Source organism: Protomyctophum bolini (genome assembly GCF_963924005.1).
Source record: "Protomyctophum bolini genome assembly, chromosome: 23".
In the NCBI taxonomy this organism is placed as follows: domain Eukaryota; kingdom Metazoa; phylum Chordata; class Actinopteri; order Myctophiformes; family Myctophidae; genus Protomyctophum; species Protomyctophum bolini.
This window is the reverse complement of record NC_137884.1, coordinates 9,982,410-10,008,862: the sequence shown is the minus strand read 5'-3', so window position 1 is coordinate 10,008,862 and position 26,453 is coordinate 9,982,410. Positions and strand designations below refer to the sequence as shown.

At 41.9% G+C, this 26,453-nt stretch overlaps 1 protein-coding gene across 2 annotated transcripts; it reads left to right on the top strand.

Moving 5' to 3' along the window:
• Positions 1-203: 203 nt before the first annotated feature.
• Positions 204-26,222, top strand: adipor2 (adiponectin receptor 2). 2 transcript variants are annotated; one of them, XM_080757580.1, is made up of 9 exons: positions 204-323; positions 11,840-11,950; positions 12,073-12,349; positions 17,786-17,914; positions 19,753-19,924; positions 21,001-21,187; positions 22,992-23,179; positions 23,603-23,796; positions 24,365-26,222. In XM_080757580.1, exons 3-9 carry the CDS (start codon positions 12,263-12,265, stop codon positions 24,491-24,493), a joined length of 1,086 nt encoding a protein of 361 aa, XP_080613706.1. In that variant the 5' UTR covers positions 204-323; positions 11,840-11,950; positions 12,073-12,262; the 3' UTR covers positions 24,494-26,222. The 2 variants fall into 2 exon arrangements, with proteins under 2 accessions (XP_080613706.1, XP_080613705.1); XM_080757579.1 differs by having other exon boundaries at positions 11,840-12,349.
• Positions 26,223-26,453: the final 231 nt, after the last annotated feature.

Genomic DNA, 26,453 nt, shown 5'->3' with positions numbered 1-26,453 from the left:
CCCGGGCAAGTTAAAATTACTAAGGTTAAGGTTATGGTTAGGTTTAGTTTGTGGTTTGTAGCCTATCATGCTTCGTACGACGGTGTCCTCCCGGGGCATGGGATATATAGGTCACCGTGGACACACGATTCAGAGCGTTCTGATTGGTGGAGCACCGCTCATGCGAGGGGCGTCACGCGCAGATTGGCTAGCTGACGTCGTGGCGAGCGAGAGACACCGAAGAGACTGAGAAACAGACAGGAGAGTACAGCACAGCACAACTCTATGTAGACGTTACCAAACCAAGACAACACTCTCTGCTACACGCTCCATCTGGACAAAAGGTAAATTATATTCACACAACTTCATCACTCTTCCTTTCTCTTTATGACTTTCTCTGTCTTTCTCTCTCTCTCTCTTTCGTTATGTCTCTTTCTTTGTTGTTTGAGGCTGCCTGTTTTTGTCTCCTGTGCTAACAGCAGCTCCGCTATCCAGTTAGCTTTGTGTCGTTCTTTGATAAAACAACACCATGTAAACGTTTATCAACACACGAAACACTTGTAAACAACGCGTGACGGTCGGAAAACACAACATGGAACCAGTTTAAGGACGTGGAAGTGGTCATGCACTGCTGTCACAGCGACAAACAAAGACAGACACACACACACACACACCGTGACACACTGTCTCGTCTGTCTGCTACTGTTAGCCCCACTACTAGCTGCGTTGTAAACAACCTTCCCCACAACGGATATATGTGTACAAAAAATATGTCTCAAATTTGAAATAATGAGAGATTCATATTAACAACAATTTACTCTCTACCACAAAAGAGATGGAGATAATTGACACTGGCTCACAATACACAAAAGAAAGCAGACAATAGATTTTGTTAAAAATGACAAGACATGTACAATAGCCTACATGCATTACTTATAGAATCGCATATCTATATTTTGGTTCTTGATAAATAAATCCTTTTGTTTTTCACAAGAAATCCTCTCAACTCTATATTCCACTCTCTTATGTTTGTCGATACATTGTCAGGAGCAGACACATTAATTTGCTTGTGCAATGTGCATTTGTTTATTAAACCATGTGTCGGTGTCAGCATGAACAGTGTATGTAGTTCAACGGTACAGTCTGGTTTGGGGCAGCACTGTCTGTTGCTCACCAGGGTGTTGTTGCCTGCTGTACACAGTTACACACTAGTCTAGTGACTAGACCGAGCTTAGTGAAATTGTAGCTCATTTTTGCTGCTTGTTTTGAAATCGTTTGTGCAATATGTCCATTTTATTTGCATTATGTTCAATTGTCATTCTAAGGTTCAAATTCAGTGTTCAGGCTGTGTTTTTTAGAGATTAACTTTAATCTGAACAAGTATGTCTCTTCCATCAGCAATAACGTTTTATCAGCGGGCACAGGCGGTGTTATTTTGATCAACTTTTTTATCAGCATGACTCCCATCAAGCCGTAACCTTTATGACTGTTGCATTTCTTGGACCTTGTCCTGTACTACTGTCACCAAGCTAATTTTAAAGATCACAAGTTTGGGTTTACGCAACCTTCCTTTATGTCGGACGTGCAGTTCCCACACAGCCTCCCATAGATAAATAGTTACACCTTATCCATCATAGTTGCCTGACAGGTAGTTAAACATCACAATGCTCATGTCGACTCATCTCTCTCAGGGGCACCTGAACTTGTTCAGCCACTGTGGGTTGGTTCCCATATTGACCTGCCAAATATGCATTATTTAACCAGTCAACTGTGTGTGTCAACTGTGTATTCTAAAGATCAGAATCCGTGAACCTTGACTGTTGAGCTGTCAGTCAGTGGTTGGTAGTAGGCCTGTCTGTCACGATCATGAAACTTTACTCGATGACTAATTGTCACATAAATAATTGCGATTAACGATTTAATTGTGTTTTTTTTTTGGCATTGCATATTATTAGAAGATATGAAATAAAAACTAATAATTAGGACAATTTTTATTTAAGTTATGCTTTTAGGCTTTGTGAACAAAACTGAACAAAAACAGATATGACAAATGTATAACTACTTTATATTTCTCCCAAAAAGTTATATAGCTGAAATAGCCAATTTATAACCTTAGAACGTGACATGCGTAAGTTTGTAGATTTGTATTTCTGAGAAAAATATATACTGGTGTATATGAAAATGTATGAGCATTTTTCAACATAAGATTATAACACGGACCACAAACAATTTGTATTTATTCCTAGATCAGTGGTTCTCAAACGTACAGATGGAACCAAATGGACCTGTAGGTCCATCTGTACACTCAGAGTTACAGACCTCCTAAGGGTCCATTTGGAACCGCCTCACAGAACCCTGAGCGTTCCTGGACCCCACATTGAGAGCCACTGTCCTAGATTTGTATCTGGGAAGGGAAAAACAAATGACATTGGTACATCTCTAATGGGAGTGAGTCGTTCTTTTTCCTGATAAGGTATATATCCAGATGCTATGATATATATATATATATATATATATATATATATATATATATATATATAGCGTTTTAATGCAAGGTGGTGTAGATCTAAATTACAGTACAAAACCAACTAGATATTTATAATTTTGGATTTCCAGTCCAAATGATGGCTTGTCATATGGTTGGCAAAATAGATTAACTATGTGGCTGTCATCAATACTTTAATCGAACTGTTTGAACCATTATTTCTTAGTCAAACAGGTTATAAGCAGCCCTTGCCCTGCAAGAGACCATGATGTCACCTCATCAATACTCAATGAGCTGAGAAGCTGATACTACCGCTAGTGTGGTGTTGAAACTTCATTGCTTTACACACACACACACACACACACACACACACACACACACACACACACACACACACACACACACTTTAATTTTCCATTGTACACCAGGTGAGGGATACCATGCAATATTTAACGACCTAAGCATAAGCATTGAAGCCAACCAGTGAAGTAACCATATACTTAGTGTGCAAACAAGTACTGAAAATGTCGAAGCTCAAAACTCAAAGCTATGATTCTGATAAAATTCCCAAAATGGAAACGCCAAAGGCTGAAGTTTGTGTTTTTCAAGGGGTGATGTCATGGTGGTTCTTGCACTGCTCTGACACTTCAGGACAATGCTTTGATGGCTGTTTTATAAAGTATGACAGGACAATGCTTTGATAGCTGTTTTATAAAGTATGAGGTCAGTCTATAGAGATGAGCTGGACACTGTTTGGGGTTACGTTCAAAATAGCTGATCTAATTGATTTGTGTAAAGTGAAGTAAGAGCGTACCAAATGCACTTTACAGGCCCGTTTTATCAAGTATAGAGGGTTTAAGTGGTTTAAGAAGCTAATTCGTCCTCCTAGTGTATATGTCATGGTTAAATGAACAACACTGTGCTTCTTACTGTGCTGCCACTGTTCATCAGGACATCCTAAAATCCATTGTTAACGTCATCCTGTATTTCTTCTGAATATAGTTTTCAATAAACAAAGTGAGTTCCCTCTGTTTAAGGGTTTTACTGTAACTGGCTGGGCTAGTTAGTTTTCAAGCTATCTGAAGTATGTCAATATAAAACATTTACTAAAAATGTACATTGTTAAACAACACTGTTTTTAGGTTGTGCAATATTAGGCTGACAATTAGTTGTGCAATTTATTGTTGGTTTATGGTTGCGCAATATGGTGCTATTATTAGAATATGTGTTCTATTATTGTTTATCAATAATTTCAATGCAGATGTTTTGTGTTGGTAGTGCAATGTCTAGTGTTTACTGACATTGATAATCAACTGTTCTTGACTAAGATCTTTCTTTTCTACTTCAAAGCAGTTACTTTAATCTGAAATTAGTTATATTTGCAATTGAAATATATGATATATATATATTTTTTTTAAATATTTTTGGCTTTTATTGATCGTATCAAGCGAAGATGGACAGGAAAGAGGGAGAGAGAGAAGGAGAGAGACATGCAGCAAAGGTCGTCATGAACGGGACTCGAACTCGCGGCACACTGTCAGGCCAAAGCCTATGTGGCATGCGCCTGGAGCCCTGGACCACTTGGCCAGCGGGCAACCCGAAATGGTGATAATTAGCAATCTATTGTTTCAGCGTTGGTATCCCAATGTACTGTACGCATGTGCAGTAATCCCACTCAGACTTAATTCATGTCAGACAGCGGCACCATATCTTATATCTAATGGCCTGTGCTGTCGAGGCTTGCTGGCAGACCTATACAGTTCCCTTCGGTTCCACGTGACTGTGTATCCTCAACTGACCTTCATCAGACAGATATCTCCCTCCCACATTGAGTTTTATTTACGGTATTATCAATATACAGTTACAGACGGTACTACTTAATACTATTGTGTAATGTCTCCGTACCAGCATGGGCATTACATAATTGTGTTGTTTTGTTTGTTTTACAATTGAATGTCTAATCGGCACCTTTTTTGGGATTCAGTCAAGTTTTCCTTGCCCAGTTGAGAGTCTAAGGTCAGGGATTTTAGTTTGTTGCCTTTTGTTAACTTAAATGTGGGTCTGTAAAGCCATTTGAGACTGTAACAGTGATTCATATAGTCCCCCTCGTTCATGTTTACACTCTTACAGCTTCAGGAAAGCAATCTGAGAACCCGGCAAATACATTTGATGTGAGTCAAGTTCAGTCAACGGTCTGTCTCGAGAGAAAGTAAAACCTAGATAATGTATAATAATACGTTGGTTTGTTTTAATGCCCTTGTGCCCACGCTTGCTCTGCATCCACAGCAAATAACCAATCACAATAATTGTTAGTAATATGCTGATTGATTCCTTTATTCTATAAATGGGTGTCAAACTCAACAAAAATAAAAGCAACCAGGTGGTCGATGGAGATGCAAAAAAGTAATGTAAAGTAGGCTGGTGCTTCAAGGATCAGTAGGACTGGAATACTGTAAAGAAAAGGCGGCGATTCGAGCACTCAAAAGATTAAAAGATGAGGAGAGCGTGGATAAAAATAAATGTACTTTATTTAGAAAAGTTAAAATAAGCCAACATGTTTCGAATCAAACTGAGTCTTCATCAGGGCAAGTATGGGTGTCAAACTCATTTCAAGTCACAGGCCAGATTAGGCAAAGGGGGCCTGGATCCAGAACCCAGATTGTCAATTTGCTGTTGTATTCCTTTGTAATAGCCGTTGTTGTGATTTGCGAGTTTATTAGACACGCATGTTTGGTGTTGAACTTGGAGGAAAAAGTGTTCTTTCCAATTATCGAATTGATTGATGTCATTTTTACAGGTTTAAACACTTTCAGTTGGTAATACTACTAATCTGCTATCTGTGTCTATTCTTTTTTAAGATCTTTTTGGCTTTTTGCCATTATTGATAGAGTTTTACAGTAGACTGACAGGACATGGGGAGAGAGATGGGGGAGTGAATAACTAACTGCAAGCCAATGAAGAATGAACCAATCAGTAGCATTGTCTTAATTTCTAATTCATATTAATTTAGTTGCCAATCATTTTACTGTTTTGAGACATATTGTCTTTTATTGCTATAACATTAATGGTAAGCTCTCAACATGTCATGCTGCAATGTGTTGTGGGCTTGTAGATCACCAAATTTGATAAACTAGAACGGTGCCCGCAGGGCCTCTACAGCCCATTGGGCACTGACCTACTTGGAACGATGCAAGTTGGTATCGTTCCATTTGGTAAGAGAACAACCTAAACCTCTCAAAAAGTGGTCTTACCCTTTAAGGGCCTTGCGAACGGGGAGCGAGGAACGCACACGTTGTTGCCTGGATCAACGACAGGTCTGCTCAAGAGGGGCGCGACAACGCAAGCGTAAAAAGAAAGCTAAACCAAATCCAGTTCTGGTGAGTCGCGGGCGTGTGCACGAAACGAGCACGCAAGCCAGAAATTCACGGGACCGCGCTCACGTAAATACGCTTGCGTTGTCGCACCGCGACCTCTGAAAAAGCAGGTCTCGTTGAAAATGAACTACAGGCGCGTTTTATCGCTCCCCGTTTGCCAGGCCCTTTAGTGGTCAACTGGTCATGCACCATGAATCATTCATATAACAGCCTGTAGAATGTAGAGTTTATCTCCATTTTGAACTCTAGGTTTTCAGCTGTACTCCCTTTTCAGTTTCCTCCCCAATCCAAAAATGGAAGAACCATATGCTGTTGGCTTCAGGCGGTAGAACCCACATAATTGACATCCGTTATCAATGTAATCAATGACATTTCATTTACTATTTCAAATTTGTACACGCACACACACACACACACACACACACACACACACACACACAGCGCAAGCTAAGCCTGTTACCAGAGGTACAGTACAGTAAGTCTCTTACTAAACGCCTTCCCCTGGAAATGGCATTAGCAGATGGACTGGTTTGTGCGTCACGTGTGCAGTGTGCGCCGTACGTAAGTGCGTGCATGTAATTCTAACTGTGTGAGTGTGTGCATGTGCATGTGTCTGTTAGCCTGTGAAAGCAAGTTGCAGTCCTGCATGTCCTCATTTACCCCAAGGAGCACAGTCCTGAGTACCTGTGTTGTTTTCCTCTTTTGATAAGTTCATCTAATGCTCTCTGTATAACGGTGGTTATATTGTGTAACAGGATTTCCCTTCAGTAAGTTAATAGAAGGCAATCTGTAAAGTCACAGGATGGTGACTTAGATTGTGTACATGCGTACATCCGTTAGAGAATCGTGTTGAGTCCAATTTGTCTAAGAAAGGTGTGTTTGTGTTGTGATTTCTGTCCTGGTACTGTCAGACAGGCAGGAGTCTTATGACAGAGAGAGACAAAGGCTAACAGTGCTGGACGGCCACACACACACACACACACACACACACACAGTCACATGGTGATCCCATCTCTCTCTGTCAACAGCATCTGTTCTGACTGGCCCAGTATTACGCACACAAGAACATACGCATACACACACACACACACACACACACACACACACACACACCATTTATTGTGTGTTTTATCCTTTTGTGTTGTGTATTAACGTGAGGATTTCTCATAAGTGTAATGTGTGCATGCATTGACACTAAGGCTTGCCAACCTGCTCCTGGCAGGTAAATAAAACGTTTGGGCAGGTCAGGTGGAGTCTGCTTTCAGGTTGCCCGACCAGGCAAGTGCTCGTTTGAGAGGGTAAGCAGCAGTCTATAAACGCAACACGAGATATCTGTCTAAACACAAATATTCATGTAACATTATTTTATCACACAGTTGAACGGTTATTCAAATTCTACCTATAATTTTATAATGGACAATTACAATTTACTTTTCGGGCAATTGGGCAAGTAGAACATGACCTCTACATACCTGACGGGCAAGTGCCTCTGTGACCTTAGTGTCAACCCCTGACATAACACCCCTAAAAGGTGTTATGTCATAATTTTAAGTATGCCTTCCTGACACAGTGGGATGGAAAACAATTATTTTGGCTCTCAGCCACAAATATAACACAAGCCTATTCCCTGTTCTCTCTCTCTCTCTCTCTCTCTCTCTCTCTCTCTCTCTCTCTCTTTCTCTCTCTCTCTCATGCACGCACACACACATGTTCAAAAGGCAGGGGCAAGTGGAACTATGCACTAACTAGAGCACTACAGCTTATCAATTCTTGCAGTTACTGTTTTTCATCTCTGCATCGCTTATCCTGGTTTGAATTGACACTGACACAATTGCCATGAGCTCTGAGAAGCCCTCATCTTCCACCACAATGTAGATCCATAGCAATCATTTTGCCAATGATCCTAGTCACGCTTTCTTGCTGAGTTTTGTGGCACCGTTTATAGTGAAAGTCTGTATTGATGTTTGCGGAAAGTAGTCAGGCATGTACTGCAAATGGCGTCACTCAACAGAACTGTCGGTGTGTTAAATCTGAATTGATTTTGAATAGCTCAAGTGCTGTTGGGGTAACTCACTACCCCAGTTTATTTTTGCCATGGCATTGTTTGGACCGGCAGCTCTTACTATGCGAAGCACCATTTGTCACTAGCCGTAACCATAGCCTTCACTAAATAGTCTCTGTCACAATTATTACATAATCGCCTAAATGCAATTATTTGAGATAATCCTGGTTTATTTTGCATAATGTTCATACATTTTCAAACGTTGTCCCCAAAAACCCAGAAATAGCACATCAATAAGCTTACAATTTAGACATTTAATTTAGCAGACTTAATTCAGAGTGATTTACAGTAAGCAAGAACAACACATAACATGGTAATAGAGTGTCACAGTCCCGCCCCCTGTCATGACGACACCAGGCCCAGGAAATGATTCCCAATGCATTTTTCCCATCGACATTTTAAAAAGTATTTATTTAAAGACTGTTACGCCGTGGACAAAGCCAACTCGAGTCGTGACAAATCATGACAATAAACACAATATTTTGGACCAAACAAATAATTACAAAGAAGAAAAACAACAAAAAGTGTTGTAACCTGCTGTCTTTCTTTTTTCTTTCTAATTCTTTGTTCGGCCCAAAAAATTGTCGTCTTGTTTGTTGTCGTTTGTTGTCATGATTTGTCACGACGATGCTTAAGATCTGTCTAACAGTAGAAAAATCTGTACAGTAAAGCTATGAGTATACTATAGAGTGCTATGTCTACCTAAAATGCTACCTACTGCTTACAAGGTCACTTTGTTACGCGTTGTAAGCTTTTAGATCAACTACTGGTATGTCTGCAAGAGTTTATTACATTTTATTGAAATAAAACCATTTGTGCCTTTTGTGGCTGCTGGGCTGGGGGCGTGTTCTCCCCTCCGCATCATCAGTGCCCTGCCCATACCATAGTTTATGTTCACTTCTGGAAGTCTGGAAATTTGTCAATAAATGCTAGCGGGCTAAGTGTTTTGTAATCGTGAACCTAAACTCTTTCGGTCAGATTCGGGTTTCAGAATAATAGGCTGTTGGTCCTGTTGGACCAATGGGCAGGCCACACATCATGTGAGAGCTTTATTTCGGCAAGTTTTAATATCTTTGCTAGGATATGAGATCATGCTTTGTATCAGTATCATATTTCTTGTGCACACTGACGACGGTGAAAAAAGACTTACTGATATTTTCCAAATCTTTAGACAACTAGCCTGTGTCATGAACACATGGATTTGGCATTTATGGTCTTCATCATTATTTAACTGTTTTACCGTTTAAAAATGTATTATGACGATTATGCAAAAATATTATCTAAAAAAATTTCCATTATGTAATAATTGTGACAGGCTTAACACATGCTGTCTGAGGCTGCTTTTTATGTGCACATTTGTCAAAGAATTGTAGATTTATCCAAGTGAGGAAGTGCGTCACATGATGACTTGTGCATTTGTGGGTGTTTTGGTACTTTTCTTCCAAGGGAGGGAATGGAGTGCCTATGGGGCTGTTTTGGATTCCTATAGAGGAAGAAGCTGTTTCAGACGGGGAGCAAGTGACGTGGCCATTCTCGCTTGGATCAGCTAAGTGTCTGCACATGAGGGGCGTGGGCTGTGTAGCGTGGACAAACGGCTGACCACAATGCCACCCGAATGCCACGCGAATCGGGAGCGGGTGCTCGCCCCTCAACTTCACTGCACTTCCAACATAAGTGCCTGACTCTCATTGAAAATGAATTGCCACAAACCCAGGCTTGTCACTTGCTCCCTGTTTGAAAAGGGCTTAACCCCAAAGAATGTCTACTGACGGTGACACACAGTCACTGAGTCACACACACTCACACATAGAGAGAGAGAGAGACCCACAAACAGTTGTATGTTACTTTGTCAGACAGTATTACCAGGAAGACGCCTGGGGGCGAGAAGCGTTTGGGGCGAGGTTGCGTGCGTTAACTTGTCACGAGATCTGGGCACGAGACCTGGTCACCATGTATGGGGCTTTCCCCCTGTATGGGGATTTTGAATGATGCACTGATAAGACAAAGAAAGTTTCATAGTTAACTGCGACGGCAGCCTCCTCTGTGAGAGTGTGGAGGTCGTGCGGCTGTTACGAAGGCTCTCCACGTTGGAACTGACCTCGAGACTACATTACCTGCATATCCATATATGGGCATATCAACACTTGACAGGGACACATCACTTGTACAGTACAGCATAAAAGACAGCTCTCAGCTTCCAAACCTCAGATGTCAACCAACGCTCACGGTATCTCAAACAATCTCAAATCCTACAGGACCCAAGCAAGACACAGTACAGGATACAGGACACAGCACAATAGGACACAGGACTCAAAACGCCACACTCAAGACAGGGGCTGACACAATATGACCATATACTGTATTGGCATTCCCATAACGGTTAACCCATATATGGGCTTAATATTGAGCTCAATATTGAGCTGGGAATGCCCATGTATGGAACTTTTTCAAATGTGATGTCACGATGATGTCACGATGACCTGGGCACCTGGGGGATAATATAACAGTGGTCTGCTAAAGGGTAGGCTTAGAACACTATAGGCAACCAGCACTAGGTCTTACTGCAGATCGTTGTGTGCACAGGGACAGAGTGACCGGGAAGTGGGTTAGGTAAGTGCACGGGGAGAGTGACGGGAAAGTGGGTTTGGTGTCAAAATAATGCAAGGTTTCATAGTTATCTGCGACAGTTGTCAAATCAATAGATTATTGATTGGTTCAGTGGCATTTAAACGGCATGATCTTCTGATTGGTTGATCAAGTTGTTCGCAACCCCCAAATCTACTCCCGATCCGATTACGATCATTTGATTTTGAGTAATTATTTATATTTTTATAAAACACGTCGTTTATGCCAAATATCACAATAGTACAATACAATTTATTCCAAATCACAGACAATATGCAGTCTAATATGATATGGATATAATGTTGATACTAGGGATGTCCTGATCACGATTTCTTTTGCTCCTGATTCCAATTCCGATCATTTGAAAATGATGTGATCGGCCCACGATTTTCGATCATGTGATCGGATCGGGACGACCCTAACCATAAACCATTCTGAGATGTGAGAAACTTGAAATGTTACTGTAGAAACGCACACACACACACACACACACACACACACACACACACAGTTTTTGAAGTCCTTTTGTCGGTTCACCAAGTACCAATTAACCTTAATCTGTTGACCGTGAAGCCTTATCCTAAACTTAATTTAGCCCTCACCTGGCACATCCTGGTAGCCCTCTCCAGTGGTGTGTTACACGTATGTCATAAGCACACACTCACTCAGGCTGACAGAGCTGCATTGTTGTCTGACACAAGTTACAGAACCTGTTCTGTGACTCATAACTTCTGTCATTCCTTTGCATCCTCTTTTTTTCCCTTTCTTTGCACAAGTTCACCTTTCACCAAGTTCTCTCTCTCTCTCTCTCTCTGTCCAGTTCAACTTTCTCATCGACACATATTCACACACTAACCACATTTCGGGCATCCCTACTCTGGGCAAATTTGCAACATTTTAAATATAATTTATTTAATTTTATTCTCCAAATGTTCTGAAATATCAAATAGACATTTGGCTTTCAACTAAGTATGGCTTAACCCATTTAGTCCAAGGACCCCTTTTTGTTGTCGTTTTTCAGAAAACTTCAGGTCGGGGTTTATATGGTGTTTTTCAAATTGGCCCTGGGTCTAAATGGCTTAATGTGGAACTTGTGTGTGCTGTACAGTAGTCTGTAATGTATGTGTAAAACTAGATGGACGATCAGCTGTGGTCACTTTCGGTGAGTTGTTGAGTAGGGAGTCATGCTGTTGTAGCTCATTTGAGTCATCCAATGTTTAATTTGATTCTCTTTCTCTCCCTCTCCCTTTCTCTCTTGTTCCCTTCTTCAACCATCTGTTTCTCTCACTCTCTGCCTCCCTCCCGCCTTCACAGTTTTGTACCGCAGAGGCCTTAGGACCCAGTCCACTCCTAATCCAGTCCAGAGCATCCACCTTCCTTGATTGGACGCCAGTCCGGCATTTCTACGTGGCTGACAACGAACTGGTTCGCTTCCGTTCCAATTCTCCAGTCCAGTCAGCTTGAAGGCTTTTCTGGGTCTTGTGAATTCACGTCAAATTTTGGATATAAATCAGTCCATTTATTTTTTTGGTCTTATCTGGGTTTAGGTGGAGTCTACATTTTGGGTGGATTCCAGTCCAGGTTTTGGTCGCCGTCTGAACCAGTTTTTCCAAACTGGACGGAGGAGAGCAAATTGGAGCCGAAGGCCCGGCCTTCGTGCTCCGCCACAGAACTACAAACCCCTCAGAAAGAACTACAAATGCACCCGACACATGCTCCTCCACGCCTACAGATCCCATGAGCCCCCGGGAACAGGATGACACACCAGCCTCAGGACCCGCCACCAGTCACCTTAGCACCACAGAGTGCCACACACACCACAGGGTAAGAGACACACACACACACACACACACACACTGCTGCCCTCTGGTTAGTTGAATATCACTGCTTGGTATTATTATCTACATACAGCTACAGGGTAGGGCTGGCCCCAAACGTTCAAAGGTCTGGTCATTTTGCCCTGAGGGTGGTGTTAGAGAAAAGGTCATGGGGGCCGGTCATGGCGGTCAATGCTATGGCCAAGGGAGCATAACTGCAATGTGCATTCATCAAGTTTCATGGCAATCTGCCCTTTTTAGATTTTTAAATAACTTGTGCGCAAGTGGAAAGGTTGCCATAGCATACCATGGTGGCATTGGAGGAAAGGCAACTGGGCCACCAATATAATTTGGGCTGATGATGGGGATATCATGAAGTTTCACAACAATTTTCATGGAAATCCAGCCAGTAGTCTTCGAGATATATTGTTTGCTAAGCGGATTTGGGCAGTTTTCAGCTAGAATGTAGGTATAGATGTGGATCTGCCACATTTTAGGATTAGGATAAATAATTCAAAACCTGAAAAAAAAAACTGCTCTGTTTGCAGTACGGTTTTGAAGCCGATGAAGGAGGTCTCAAAAAACATACAATTTCAGTTCCTCATGATTATGATTCATCCGGTAATTATAAGATAAGACTAGTCCTTACCCGTGCTGAATATATGAACAGCAAATGATGTTCAGTGTGGGTAATGCAATGTAATGGATCACATTACTGATAGAGGGGGAATTGTTTACAGATGGTCTAACAACAACAGGGTTTAAGTCCACCCGGACTTAGCAACTTACAATCCTGTGCACTTTTATATCTGTTGGATGATCATAACATTACATTATGAATACTTGTGATGGTGATGTTCAGTGTGTCACGCTGTGTGCGCGCAGGGCTGTAAGTACCTGTCGTAATCAGTGTCCAGGCTTTCAGCGTGCATGTAGCCTATATGGCACGGTCAAGTTAACATGCCCCGTCCAACTGTCAGAGCTGGCTTTCAGGTGCCTGTGCCACGCAACCCCCGCGTTGGCCGCGATGCTTCCCCAAAGAAGAAGTGATGTCGACTGACGCAAGAGTAGCTAGTAGTATCAGGGTCTGAGTTGTTGGGGGTCTGTTACGTGGAAAAGTGTGTCCCAGTATTAATCTGTTTCCGTCCCAACATGCATTTCACTGGTGACCCGGAAGCCGTCCCAACATGCATTTCACTGGGGCCCCGGAAGTGGACAGACAGACAGACAGCGACCGAGCAATCGCTAAATTATTATAAGATGCTGTGGCGCTAAAGAAGATGGAGTCATAATGAATGAAGGACTAAATAGAGAAATCAGAAAACACCTGCATTCATGCATATCCTCGTCGTCTGCTCAATAGAATATGTTGACTTTGACGTAATAAACATTTAGTCATTTTAACTCCCCTTTATTCAGTAGCAGCATGTGCACACAACAACGCTCACTGCACATGCCTTCCACCCCAGTGTGTGTTCTGTGTAGTACTGTATAATTAATAGGAGCAATGCATGTGCCCAGTCTAAGATTTGTGCTACATTAGTAGTGGTTCCCAAAGTGGGGTCCAGGGATCACAGGGGTCTTTGAGAGAGTTCCAGGGGGTCCGCAGCTAAATGATTATTAGGAAGTAGGAACCAAATGGACCCTTATGGGTCTGTAACTTAGAGAGTGTACACATACTCTAAATGTGTGAGTGTACACACATTTGTACACTGAGTTAAATTAACATTGATTTAACAATACAAATTGGGGTCTCAGAGATAGAAATGCCATTCAATGGGGGTCCATAGCATATTGCATATCACACTGAGGGTTGTTGAAATTAAAATGGTTGAGAATCACTGCTAGAGCCGTAAAAATGTTCTCTTATCGGGGTCCCTGGCATATCTTTTCAAATGGGGGTCCGCGGGCCAATTACTGTGAATTTGGGGGTCCTTGATGTGAAAAAGTTTGGGAACCACTGCTGTATACGATAGCAGGAATTGTAGAAATATTTATTCTAAATTAGTACTGCAGTGGTAGGTCTTTGTAGTATCTATCCTGCATTAGTACTACAGTGGTACCTCATTGTAGAAGCCCCCCTTCATGTATTCTAACAGATAATCCTGTTCACAATAGGTTTTCCAAAGCTGTTTTGACTGTTTGTCAGTTAGAAAGAGTGGAGGTGACGTTAAACAGAGAGAACTGCCAAGTCCACATTCATCGCTATTGTGCTGTGGTATTTACTGGTCATAGTGGTGTGTGTGTGTGTGTGTGTGTGTGTGTGTGTGTGTGTGTGTGTGTTCCCCTTGATTGGACTTGTGGTGGGGGTGAAGAGGGTTGCTGACATTTTTTAAACTAGGGTCCCTGTGTTTGGCGGCAATTATTCAATTATCGGCTTTATTGTCATATCTTAGGTTTACACTACAGGAGCCAGTTGCACCACCTCACACTCAGTTCAAACTTAGCCCTAGTTATAGCTTAAATGGCGGTATGGGGTTTGTTACTAGGTTCAGCTCTCTTCATTGGGCCAAACTTAGCCTAGTTATAGCTTAAATGGCTTTAGTTTTAAGTCAAGACTTATGCATTACTAAAAGCCATTTATGCTATAACTAGGCTAAGTTTGAACTTGTGATGCAACCCCCTACAGGTGTTACGTGGATGATTTTCTTTTCTGTGAGAAAGAGAAATCAATGTTTGTGGTGTTTTAATATCTCTCTGAATTATAGTATTGTGTGTGTGTGTGTGTGTGTGTGTGTGTGTGTGTGTGTGTGTGTGTGTGTGTGTGTGTGTGTGTGTGTGTGTGTGTGTGTGTGTGACTGTTTGTGACTGTGCGCAGTATGAATCTTACTTTTTTGCGTCGTGACTAGGAGTTGTGCGTCCTCTCCTCCTTTCTTTTCAAAATATTACCTTAAAAATTGGATAACTGAGTTCACTACAGAGGTAGAGGTGTGGTGTTCAGTATCTATATATTTCTGCACAGTGCACACTCTCTGCTGAAATGTTTAAAGACCTTATTGGTTGTTGGGTCAGACACCCCTGCTGATTGGGATAGGAGACCCCCCCCCCCCCCCCCCCCCAAGACCATCTCAGGTAGCGGTGTTGCTTTACTGGAGGTGAAGCAATCAGACGCACACACACACACACACACACACACACACACACACACATGTTTCAGTTTCACATTTCACACACTGTTATAATGTTGCAGGCTGCTTGAGTGTGCGCATGCATACACACACACACACACACACACACACCCACAATGAGGATCATACAGCATTCCAGCGTCGGGTTTATAGTAAGTAAGTAAATGTTATTTATAGTTATAGAGCACATTTCACAGACATCGTAGTCACAAAGTGCTTCACAACAATAAAAGCAAAACATGTATGCACACAGTATGTCTTAACAGAGCCAGTAAAGTACTTACTGTATTTTAAATGGCTGTAACATGTAACATTGTAAATATGTTATGGTTTTTAATTGTGCACTTGGAAATATCCTACCAATTTCATATGACACAAATCGATATGCCTTTTACAAAATATATATTTTTATACAAATGTACCGGTAGTATTTATTCGTTTTATAGCTAATATACATGTTTGGTGTTCAGATGCATGTGTAAGATGTAAAACATTTGCGCACACGGAGCAGATGTGAGAATTCAGCTTTGTCAAATGACTGAATAAATAACAATTGCGCTAAGATCATTATACGGCCCTTTTTTGGTCTGCACAAGCTTGATGAATCGGGGACAAAATGTTGTTTTACTTTGAACCTAATTTAGTAAAAAGTAAGAGAAATAAACTGAGCACGTCATTACTTTTCTCACCAAAGAAAGCTGCTAGACTTGTTGTCCAGACATGCCAAAACTTGGATGTTTTAGCATTAGATTTAAGTGAATAATAGTTCTTCTCATACAGGTGTGAGAATGTGCTCACTGGCACTAAACACTCTATGAATGTACAGTATGTACTATGTAGTGAGTGAGACAGATTTAATTACTAGTAAACTTAGTAAACAAAATTATAAAAATGAAAAGTTTAGACACAGTTTTAACTTGCCAGAAGTTTGGCACATGAAGCTGTTAAAATTGCCACAGTAATTGTTCCAGTAAAAGTTTTTCCGACTATCCCTGGGATTGTGGGTGGGGGGAGGGTGGGATAGGGAGATTGAGTTTTATTTTTATATTTTATATGTCTGTTTAATACTTGCCCCTGGGCTACCGTTACAAAAACCTGAATAAAAATATTTTGAAAAGAAAGAAAAGTAGCAGTCCTATTAAGACAAACATTGACAATCCTTTATTTGTACATGCCACTGCCATTATGCAGCGACACGTTCAGACACTATCGGATCAGATCTCCTTCATATAGCCGACGACGGTGTGTATAGCTTGTAGAAGAACAAACAGAGGTAGGAGCGGAGAGGTCCCACAGCTCGTAGTCACGAGGCAAAACAGAAGGACATGACCATTGACTCTGTCATGCTGATTCTAGCCTGGCCCAGCCAGCGTGCTTTCTTGTATCGTATTGAGGGGCGGGTAGCGCGCAGGGAGCAAGCACTGCTCCCCCTCCCCTCCCTGGTAGAAAACAGTGGAGAAAGCTGACGTCACCATATTCCGAGCGACTCCTCTCTGCACTGTAGTTCACTCCCACTCGTAGAACAGGAAATGTGTCTCGTCCCCCCAGGCTTCCATTTTTGAGCTGAATGAAAATAGAAGCCTGGGTACCGAGGCTATGCTGATTCTAGACAGCCCATACAGTATGTCGACACATTCGACGTTGCAACGTTTTGAAAGTATAACTGATTTTAGAAGGCATTTGTAGAATCTGCCTCAGGGGACGCTTTCTCAGAGTGACAGTAGACTGTGTGGAACAGCCGTTGTCTCAAAACAAGGCATCCCTCCCCCCCCCTAACAGAGTGCAGTTGGTAACCAGAGTTCATAGACAAACTGGGATCCACGTGTTTGTCCAGAAATGCCGTCTTGTTTTTTACGCCCTTGTTTCTTAAACTAAATTCTTAGCGTCCCATGAGACCTATGAGTGGAAGTGAGGGGTTACTGTGTACAAGGTTCAGCTCTCTCTTCATTGGGCCATCGTCAAGGGTGAGCCAGAAAATAGCAGCCAGGAGAATTAGACTAGCAGGACACTGCCAAAGGCATCAATAACTGCCAGCCAGAAAACCGATGCAGGAACGCAAAGTACCAACGAACTGGCTAGATGTATGGGGAGCCGGGATGACTGGAAGCAACGTTGGAGGGCTCGTCTTGAGGACGACCTTCCTAGAGAGATCATAGTATCAGGCTTTCGTCTTTTTGGCCAATGGCCTCTGGCTTGTTCTCACCCCATTGGCCGTTTCCTAGATCCTGTCGGACCGTGCAACATTGTATTCTCACTTTACAGTAAACAACATTTATATATATATATATATATTCTGTCCTGTTTTCATCTGTCAGAGAGTCTCTGAGGAGGACAAACCGAGAAGAGATGGAGAGAACGGAAGAGAGGGGGAAGAGAAGGAGGAGGAAGAGAAGAGCAACAATGATGAAGGCTTCATGGAGAGAATGGAGGAGTTTGTACACAAGGTACACACACACACACACACACACACACACACACACACACACTCTCTCACTGTAACAGTCTCCACAATACAGTTCATGTTGATATCATAAGTCTCCCACAGTACTATACAGTCCCAAACTGTATTCCAATTTACTGTATATGGATATAATAGTCTCCAGTTAGCGGTACACGATTGTGAAATTCTGACTTATGACCGATTTCCGAGCTCCGATTATTTGCAGGTTCATATCTGCCGATACCGATTCTGACAAATTCCGATTATACAGGACCACAATGGAAACAAGCCTAGGTCCTTGTAGGGGCTTGGCCCAAAGCCTGTTGATAAAGTATTCAATCATTCAATAAATAAATAGCCTATACTCTTTTCCAAGTGTCTGTTTTCACAACAGAATTATGCTACAGATTATATCGTGCATCCCTATCTCCAGTACATATCCCAGTTAATATTGATGTCGTGACAGTATCCACGGAGTACATATTCCAGTTGATATTAACGTTATGACAGTATCCAGTACATATTCCAGTTCATATTAACATCATAACACAGTCTCCAGCACGTATTCCAGATTCAGTGGTAAGTACTTAAGTGAAACGACTTTGCTTCTTTACTGAAGTACTGAGGAACTTAAATGTGTTTATTTGTGTCTACTTTTATTTTTAGTCCACTACAATCTTTTCAAAGAAGATATTACATTACATTCCAATTTGCATCACAGGATCAAGGACACTTATCCCATTTTGGTGTTAGCATTATGTTATGCTTTAGCTATTTTTACATTTTTTTAGAATCTGATCTCAGGTCAGAATGGGTTAATGCAGGAGGAGGAGAGGACACTGGAGCAGCACGGACATTTTAAACGACTAACGTTTCGACCTATACGGAGATCTACCAATTAAAAAAAATCTTTTGAAAAGAAAATAGTGTGCAAGTAATTAATGCTTAGATGGTGTTTCTTCAGTAACGGGGGGTGGGGGGTGTCTCCCTGTCTCCAGCGCTTTAATAAAGAGAAAAGGAGGGGAAAGGAACTGGTTGGAATAACGTGTTCCTTCCACGCGCTACGTCCAACCAGGGAAACTCCCCCCCTGTCAGGTGTAAAGGAGCAACTTGGACACTCACACATGAAGGAAGCATGAGTTCAAGTCCGTTGCTCTCCCCTTGTCCCCCATATGGGGACTAGGTTGTTGGAGGGTGTGTAGAGCCCAGGATCACATTAGATGATTGACACAGGGGTGAAAAATGGGTTACAAAATCGTGGGATAAAAAATATATTGTAGAATAAAGAGAAAATGAATGTTCAAGTGGGTTGCCAATCAGCATAGAGTATCCATTTATCAGCTTGAAATTGTATAGAGTTCCAGTTATAATTTTATCTGCCGATTTCTTTTTCATCACTTCAAATTCCGCTTGATCCTCTAATCCTGTATGAGGTCTCTCTCGTGATGAAATTGGTACTGACCTGAAAAATGATATTCTGTATTCTGGGCATTCAGGAACCCCTTTTGGCGTTATGTTATACTCTAGCTATTGAAAAATCTACAAGCTCTGGTCTGCGCTTGTAGGTCTGCTATTTATTTATTGAAAATGCGGCACAAATCTTTGAACATATATTTCAGAATACTTTTTTATTTTATTTCAACGTCAGGCCTAAATGGTTTAAAGAGCTGGAGAGACGGGAAGACCCCTATTTGATGCTCGACAAAATGTTGCTTACTGCACCTTAAATCGTTAAATATACAGGTGTTTTTTGTTGTTGCTGTGCCCCAGACAGTTTGCATTCGTTCTAACATGTTTCCTTTTGTTGTGCCTCCTCAACCCCCCCCCCCCCCCCCCCCCCAGATGTGGGAGGGCCGGTGGCGCGTCCTCCCCTTTGACGTGCTCCCCGATTGGCTGAAAGACAACGACTACCTGCTCCACGGTCACAGGCCTCCCATGCCGTCGTTCAGAGCCTGTTTCAAAAGTATCTTTAGAATCCACACAGAGACTGGGAATATATGGACACACTTACTGGGTAAAGCACACACACACACACACACACACACACACACACACACACGTGTCTCTTTATCTCTGTCCTCCTCCCTATCAATCCCTCTGTCAGTCAGTGTGCATAGTTGCATAATAGAAATATTGATTTAGTGTTATTTGTTCCGCTCCATCCCCATCTAGTGGTGGGAGAGAAGTATTGCAGCCTACTTGGACGACTTCACCACTTTTCAACCTATCTTCATATACAGTATTTGGTCCTCACTAATGTTCATGATAAAATGGCACCATCTTTTTACTACTCGGTCTCTGTCTCATATGGGGTTGTGGGCAGTTCAGAAACCTGTGTTCCAATGACATCATCACTGGGGACAATCCAATTATATAATGGAAGCCATCGTTCTTTTAAATCTGCCTAACATTGTTAGGCAGATTTAAAAGAACGATGGCTTCCATTATAAATGTCACTGGAAGACGGGTTTCTGAATTGCCCACAGCCCTCCTATGAGACAGACTGAGTAGAAAGAAATTGTGCTATTTACCATGAACTAGTTAGTTTGCTAGTTCATGGTAAAGTGGTTACAAAATTGTAACCACTTAGACCCTATGTCATTGACCGGGTCCCCCAGGGTAGGGGCCTGTCATTGACCATGTACATTTTCTTTATCCATAAAATCCCTATTTTTATCTGAAAATAGCTGCAACGCAAATTATGCGTTATGAGCTTGTAGATCTGCTATTTTTGCACTAGGGTTCAAGTGGTTAACCCATTAAGCAGGAAATGCCATTTTAGATTTGAACCACTTTAATCAATACTTTATAAATTGGATATTAAAAAATAGCAGATATACAAGCTCATAGCCCGTCTCTTTGTGCCGTGCTAAGACTTTGTTAGATCTGCTATTTTTGAAAAAATATAACTCAAATCTTTGCTTCTGGGGGTTGATATGGGAGGGTCAAATACATATCATTTTGAGGGTCCTTAACATGAAAAAGTTTCAGTGTGTTTTTTTTCAGAAAACTGCTTTAGAAGACATTTGTAGAATCTGCTTCAGGTCTTAATGTCTCTCTCTCTCTCTCTCTCTCTCTCTCTCTCTCCAGGTTGTGTGTTCTTCCTGTGTCTGGGCCTCATGTACATGCTGAGGCCCAACATGTGGTTTGTGGCCCCACTGCAGGAGAAGGTTGTGATCGGAACGTTCTTCCTGTCCTGTCTTCTCTGTCTGTCCTTCTCCTGGCTGTTCCACACCGTCTACTGTCACTCTGAGAAAGTGTCCCGGGTCTTCTCAAAGTAAGACACACACACACACACACACACACACACACACACACACATTTTAGTTCTTTATTTGAATCCGCAAATTACAATTCATTTTACAGGGAGTCAAATAACGGGGTTAACAGGGTTGACAGTTCATGAGCACCTAAGGATACACATGGCACTTTCTCCTCCACACAGACAAACTGCCTATAACAGCCGAAAAAGAGCAGCACCCCCCCCCCCCCCCCCAGGTTGGGAGAGGAAGTGTAGCGCCCAGGATTACATTATATAATTGAAACTGGGTGAAAAGATGGGTTGCAAAATCGTGGGATAATATTTTTTATGAAAAAGGCTTTGCTCTTTGTCATGCCAGCTATTGTTAGGCCAGTCATGGTCAATTTGTGTACATGGCCCAGGCTTCCAAATATCCGTATGGCAAATCTACGTTGATATGTTTAGGTCAGTGGTTCCCAAAATGGGGTCCGGGGTTCCAGGGGGTCCCCAGCTAAATATTATTTACAATATAAATTGGAGTCCCAGAGATAAATGCCATTTAAATGTGGGTCCGTAGACTAATGCATGTCAAACTGGCGGCCCTTGAAATGAAAATGGTTGAAAATCACTGCTTGAGCCGTAAAAATCTTCTCTTATGGGGTTCCTTGGCATATCTATTCAAATGGGGGTCCACGGGCTAATGAGTATCATTCTGGGGGTCCTTGACGTGAAAAGGTTTGGGAACCACTGGTTTAGGTTACTCTCATAGGTTTGTTATGATATGTTGTTATAAGTACCTGAGGCAGATTCTCCAAATGCCTTCTAAATCAGTCATACTTTCAAGATCCCGACGACCTTTGCCGCGTGTCTTCCCTCCCCATTTCCTGTCACCATAGTTGTACACTATCTAATAAAGGCAGAAAAAGCCCAAAAATATATCTTAAAAAAAGCTAGTAACGAGTAACTTTTATTTAGTATTGGAGAGAGAGAGAGAGAGAACCCCACAGGGCTTAAATGTTGCAACAATGCATTTTCGATTTTCTTCCATCACTTCTAATTTCACTTTTTGAGTGGTACAATCACTCCTATAGACAGCGAGCTATGTGTGTGGCTGTGTCCCTGTGTCCGAGCACGAAAATAGCGTTTGGTTTGGTTGTCACTGTTGCGCTGCCTAACACAAACGCACACATATTAACTGTATATATAACGTTTTGGGGTGTTACAGTACGTGACAGTACAGTAGAGGGACCCCCTGGGGACCCCCACACGTTAACTGTCATTTCTCAACCATTTCGGACACGGGGCGGCTCGCCGGAACCAGGGCAGCCCCTGGGCACGTTCCTGGGGGTCTGGGTGTTCCGGAGACCTCCACACGGAGGCAACGGAGTTGCACCTCTCACTTCACATGGGTGTGATTTGTCATATCCTGTATGAGTTATGTATCTATCCTGATATTGGATAAATTGGTATGCTGACCTGAAAATGTATTTTAAGAGCTGGAGAGACCGGGGGGAGACCCCTTGAACAAACACTAATGCAATGACTTGTTTATTGTCATGTTTTGTCACAACAAGAGTTGGCTTTGTCCGGGGCGTAAACGTCTTTAAATAAATACTTTTTGCAATGTCTATGGGGAAACTGAATGGGGAATTATTTCCTGGGCCCTCGTCGTTCTGAAAGGGGGCGGGACTGCGACGCTCTATAGAGAGATATTTTAACACTTGCTTATTAACTCAAAAATATCACTCGCACCCCTTTTAATCGCTGTGTGCAGCAATAATTCTAAACCTGTGTGTGTGTGTGTGTGTGTGTGTGTGTGTGTGTGTGTGTGTACGTGTAGGTTGGACTACAGCGGCATAGCGATTCTCATCATGGGCTCGTTTGTCCCGTGGCTCTACTACTCCTTCTACTGCTCTCCCCAGCAGTGTTTCACCTACCTCATGGTGGTGTGCGTTCTGGGACTGTCTGCCATCGTCGTCTCGCAGTGCGACTTCTTCGCCACCCCGCAGTACAGAGGAGTCAGAGCAGGTACAATACTTTCTTTTCAAAATCTTTTTATTATATTCTATTCAGGTTTTATAACGGAAGCCCAGGAGCAAGTATGAATGTCATCATGTTACACAACAGTGGTTGTGGTTGTGGTCAGTGGTCATATAAGCATTTGGTTAGACCGCCCTTAAGTATTGGTGACTCAGAGAGCAGGTACAATACAGAGCACATGTCTCCGGCAGGCTGGGTTGACTAGGCAGGGTGTATGTCGTAAACAGTGCAACTTTATGCATTTTATGGCATTTGTTTTGTAAGAAATTTGCCCCTCTACCTAATTTGGTGAATGCATAATCTCCATAGTAATATTAGTTGGTATGAAAGATATTTTGATTTCAGTCCACCAGGTTACATGAGTGTTTGAATAGAATAGTGATTAACAGCTGCTTCTTTCTCTGTCTGTAGGTGTATTCGTTGGCCTGGGTCTCAGTGGCGTTGTTCCAACCCTACATTTCGTCATCAGCGAGGGTTTAATAAAAGCTGCTGCGATTGGCCAGATAGGTTGGTTGATACTAATGGCCACACTCTACATCACGGGGGCGTGTCTTTATGCTGCGAGAATCCCTGAGAGGTTTTTCCCTGGAAAGTGTGATATATGGGTAAGTACTAAGTAGCGCACACACACACACACACACACACACACACTCTCTGGTGGCGGTAAAGTATTTGCCCACCATTGCTAAGCCGATACAATTGGGCCGTGTTCAGGAAACCAGGCGGGGAGGGTGATATTTGCCACTACAAGTGACGAATATCACACTGGGCCGGCAGGGAGTGTTGGGTGGGAGGAGTAGGACGGAGGTGCTACCTCCTCCCGGTGGGGGCTCCTCATTGGCAGGTGAGCCAGTAGGATACAACAGCAGTGACAACACAAATGTGTGTGGGGAGTGAATGAGTTGGCATTACGACTAGATTGTGGAGAAAGGGGGGTTCAAATGGGAACAGAACAATAACAGGAAGTTAGTGTTAAATCAACATACAAAGTCCAAATATCTATAAGGTGCATGAAAACGTATGTTTCATGATTCATATTATGACACGGTATATTAAATGAAGACCTGCTAATCAACCCTTTGGAATAATTACCATGTTGATATAACGTTATCTAAAATAATTATTTTCAACTCAAAATGTTTGAAAGTTATGCTTTTCTCTCTCTCTTTCTAGTTCCATTCTCACCAGCTGTTCCACATTCTGGTCGTTGCTGGAGCATTCGTCCATTTCCACGGGGTGTCGAACCTGCAGGAGTTCCGTTACACGGCTGGAGGAGGCTGTACTGACGACGGCACGCTCTAACACACAGACGTGAACAGAAATGAATGAGACAGACACAGATACCAAACACACAGTAAACGAACGGACGCGTAACACTCCCGACAAAATACAGAAGTTGAAATATCACGTTGATAATGTTTCTTTGCTTTTGAGGTTCAATTAAAAACATTTTCTGCTTTAATGAGAAAATCTAATTGAAGAACAGAGGAGGGGGGGGGGGTCTTTTAAAGCAAAAAGCAAAAAAAAATAAAGAAAAACATTTTCCATGTAAATAAGATTTGTAACCTTTGGGTCTTCTAGATTTGTAATTTAAAATAAAAATACATTAAAACCAAAAAAAATACCAAAAGAATTAAGGTGATGAGTAAATAAAGATAGATCCTGAAGAGAGTATGGCAATGCAGTATGTTCATATCTAAACCAAAAGAGGTGAGACAGACAGACGGAGAGAATTAAGCCCCGATTTGTACTTTGTCATACGGCCGTGTCACATAGCCGAATGTACAAGCTCACAACAGGTCAGCCTTAATGCGTTATGTCCTTGTAGATAGGCGTAGATAGGTGTAGACAGAGAGATGGACAGAGTGCGAGAATTGCAACACTGAGAAGTGAAGTGCAAAAACGACATAATCCAGTGAAGTGACTGTTCCTTTTCAATGCATCTCAGCATTTTACTTTTTTTTGGGGGGTGTGGGGCTTTGTGCCTCTAACATAACGTCCACTCATAAGTAAACGACACTGAATACAACACGCAACCATATGCACAACGATTACATTACAGCAGCAGCTGGTGTTCATCTCCAAGACCTACGTTTGGGTCTTAACTCTCCCGTGTTGTGACAAGAGTGTAGTCTCTCTGATGAACATAAAACAACAATACTCTCTACGAAAACATCCTTCTTATTATTTTAAATTTTGTGTTTCATTTATTGTTCCAGGTTGTAATTTTATCGTTTGATGCTGTTCTGACGCCATGGGGGTTCTCAAGCTTTAATTTCGATTTGGTTTATTTCTTCCCATCTCCGTCTCTCTCTTTTTCATCTGTCTTTCTGGTTTTTCCAGAAATGGGCCGTCCACACCAAGCACTATGAATATATTGTTTAATTAAATAAATCGTTCTAACTCAAGTGGATGGTTGAGTGCACACCACAACTATATAACGGAGTGGATAAGGTTAGTTGTAGTCATAAACACCAAGCACTATAACCGTATTGTTCACTGTCGCCATTATAATTAGTTGTGGTGTGGACTGTGCCATCTACTAGAGGAAGAATGAAACAATACATTCATAGTTGGTAAGTTTTTTGTGTGGACGGCCCTGTAGTCCTCTCCAGGGACTGCTGACTCTCTTATGACTATGAAATGCTTCAGAAGGAGCGTGGTTGGTTTAACCTACAGGCACGCCTTCACGGGTCATGCACGGGTGGAGCTGTAAGAGTAACTCTTTCAGCTCTGTAACACTGACAGAGTTGTGTTCAAAATCACTCACCCATTTTGTAAACATGCATTTGGTGTTCAATAGAGGCTGATGGATGTTTTCCCAACTTGAAACACTTTTTTTCACCTGTGCTTTTTCTTTCTTCTAGTTTTTCTTTAGTTTGGATTAATTTATTTCTCGGGGAGTGATACAGTTTGATGTTGAAGCACATGCCCCATTCTGAGCAGAGTGTTTTGATTGCAAAAGACCTTTATATACATACATGTATATGTATACCTGCTGTATTGTTCTAAATAAAAAAGGTTTTTTGAATCTGTGTGGGTGGTGTTTAGTAATGTAATGTGAGGACTGACTGAGCAGCATGGTAACATTGATGTTCATTTGCAGCTAAATTGAAGGCGAGGGCCGTCCTCGCAAGTTCAACCGCCGCAGAACTGGTACAGTTGGCTTTTTTTGCATATAATTTCATTCATATTTTGTTAGTCCTACACAGTCTACATGAATTAACTTTTAAAGAGATTCACTATACAGTACAACTCTAAT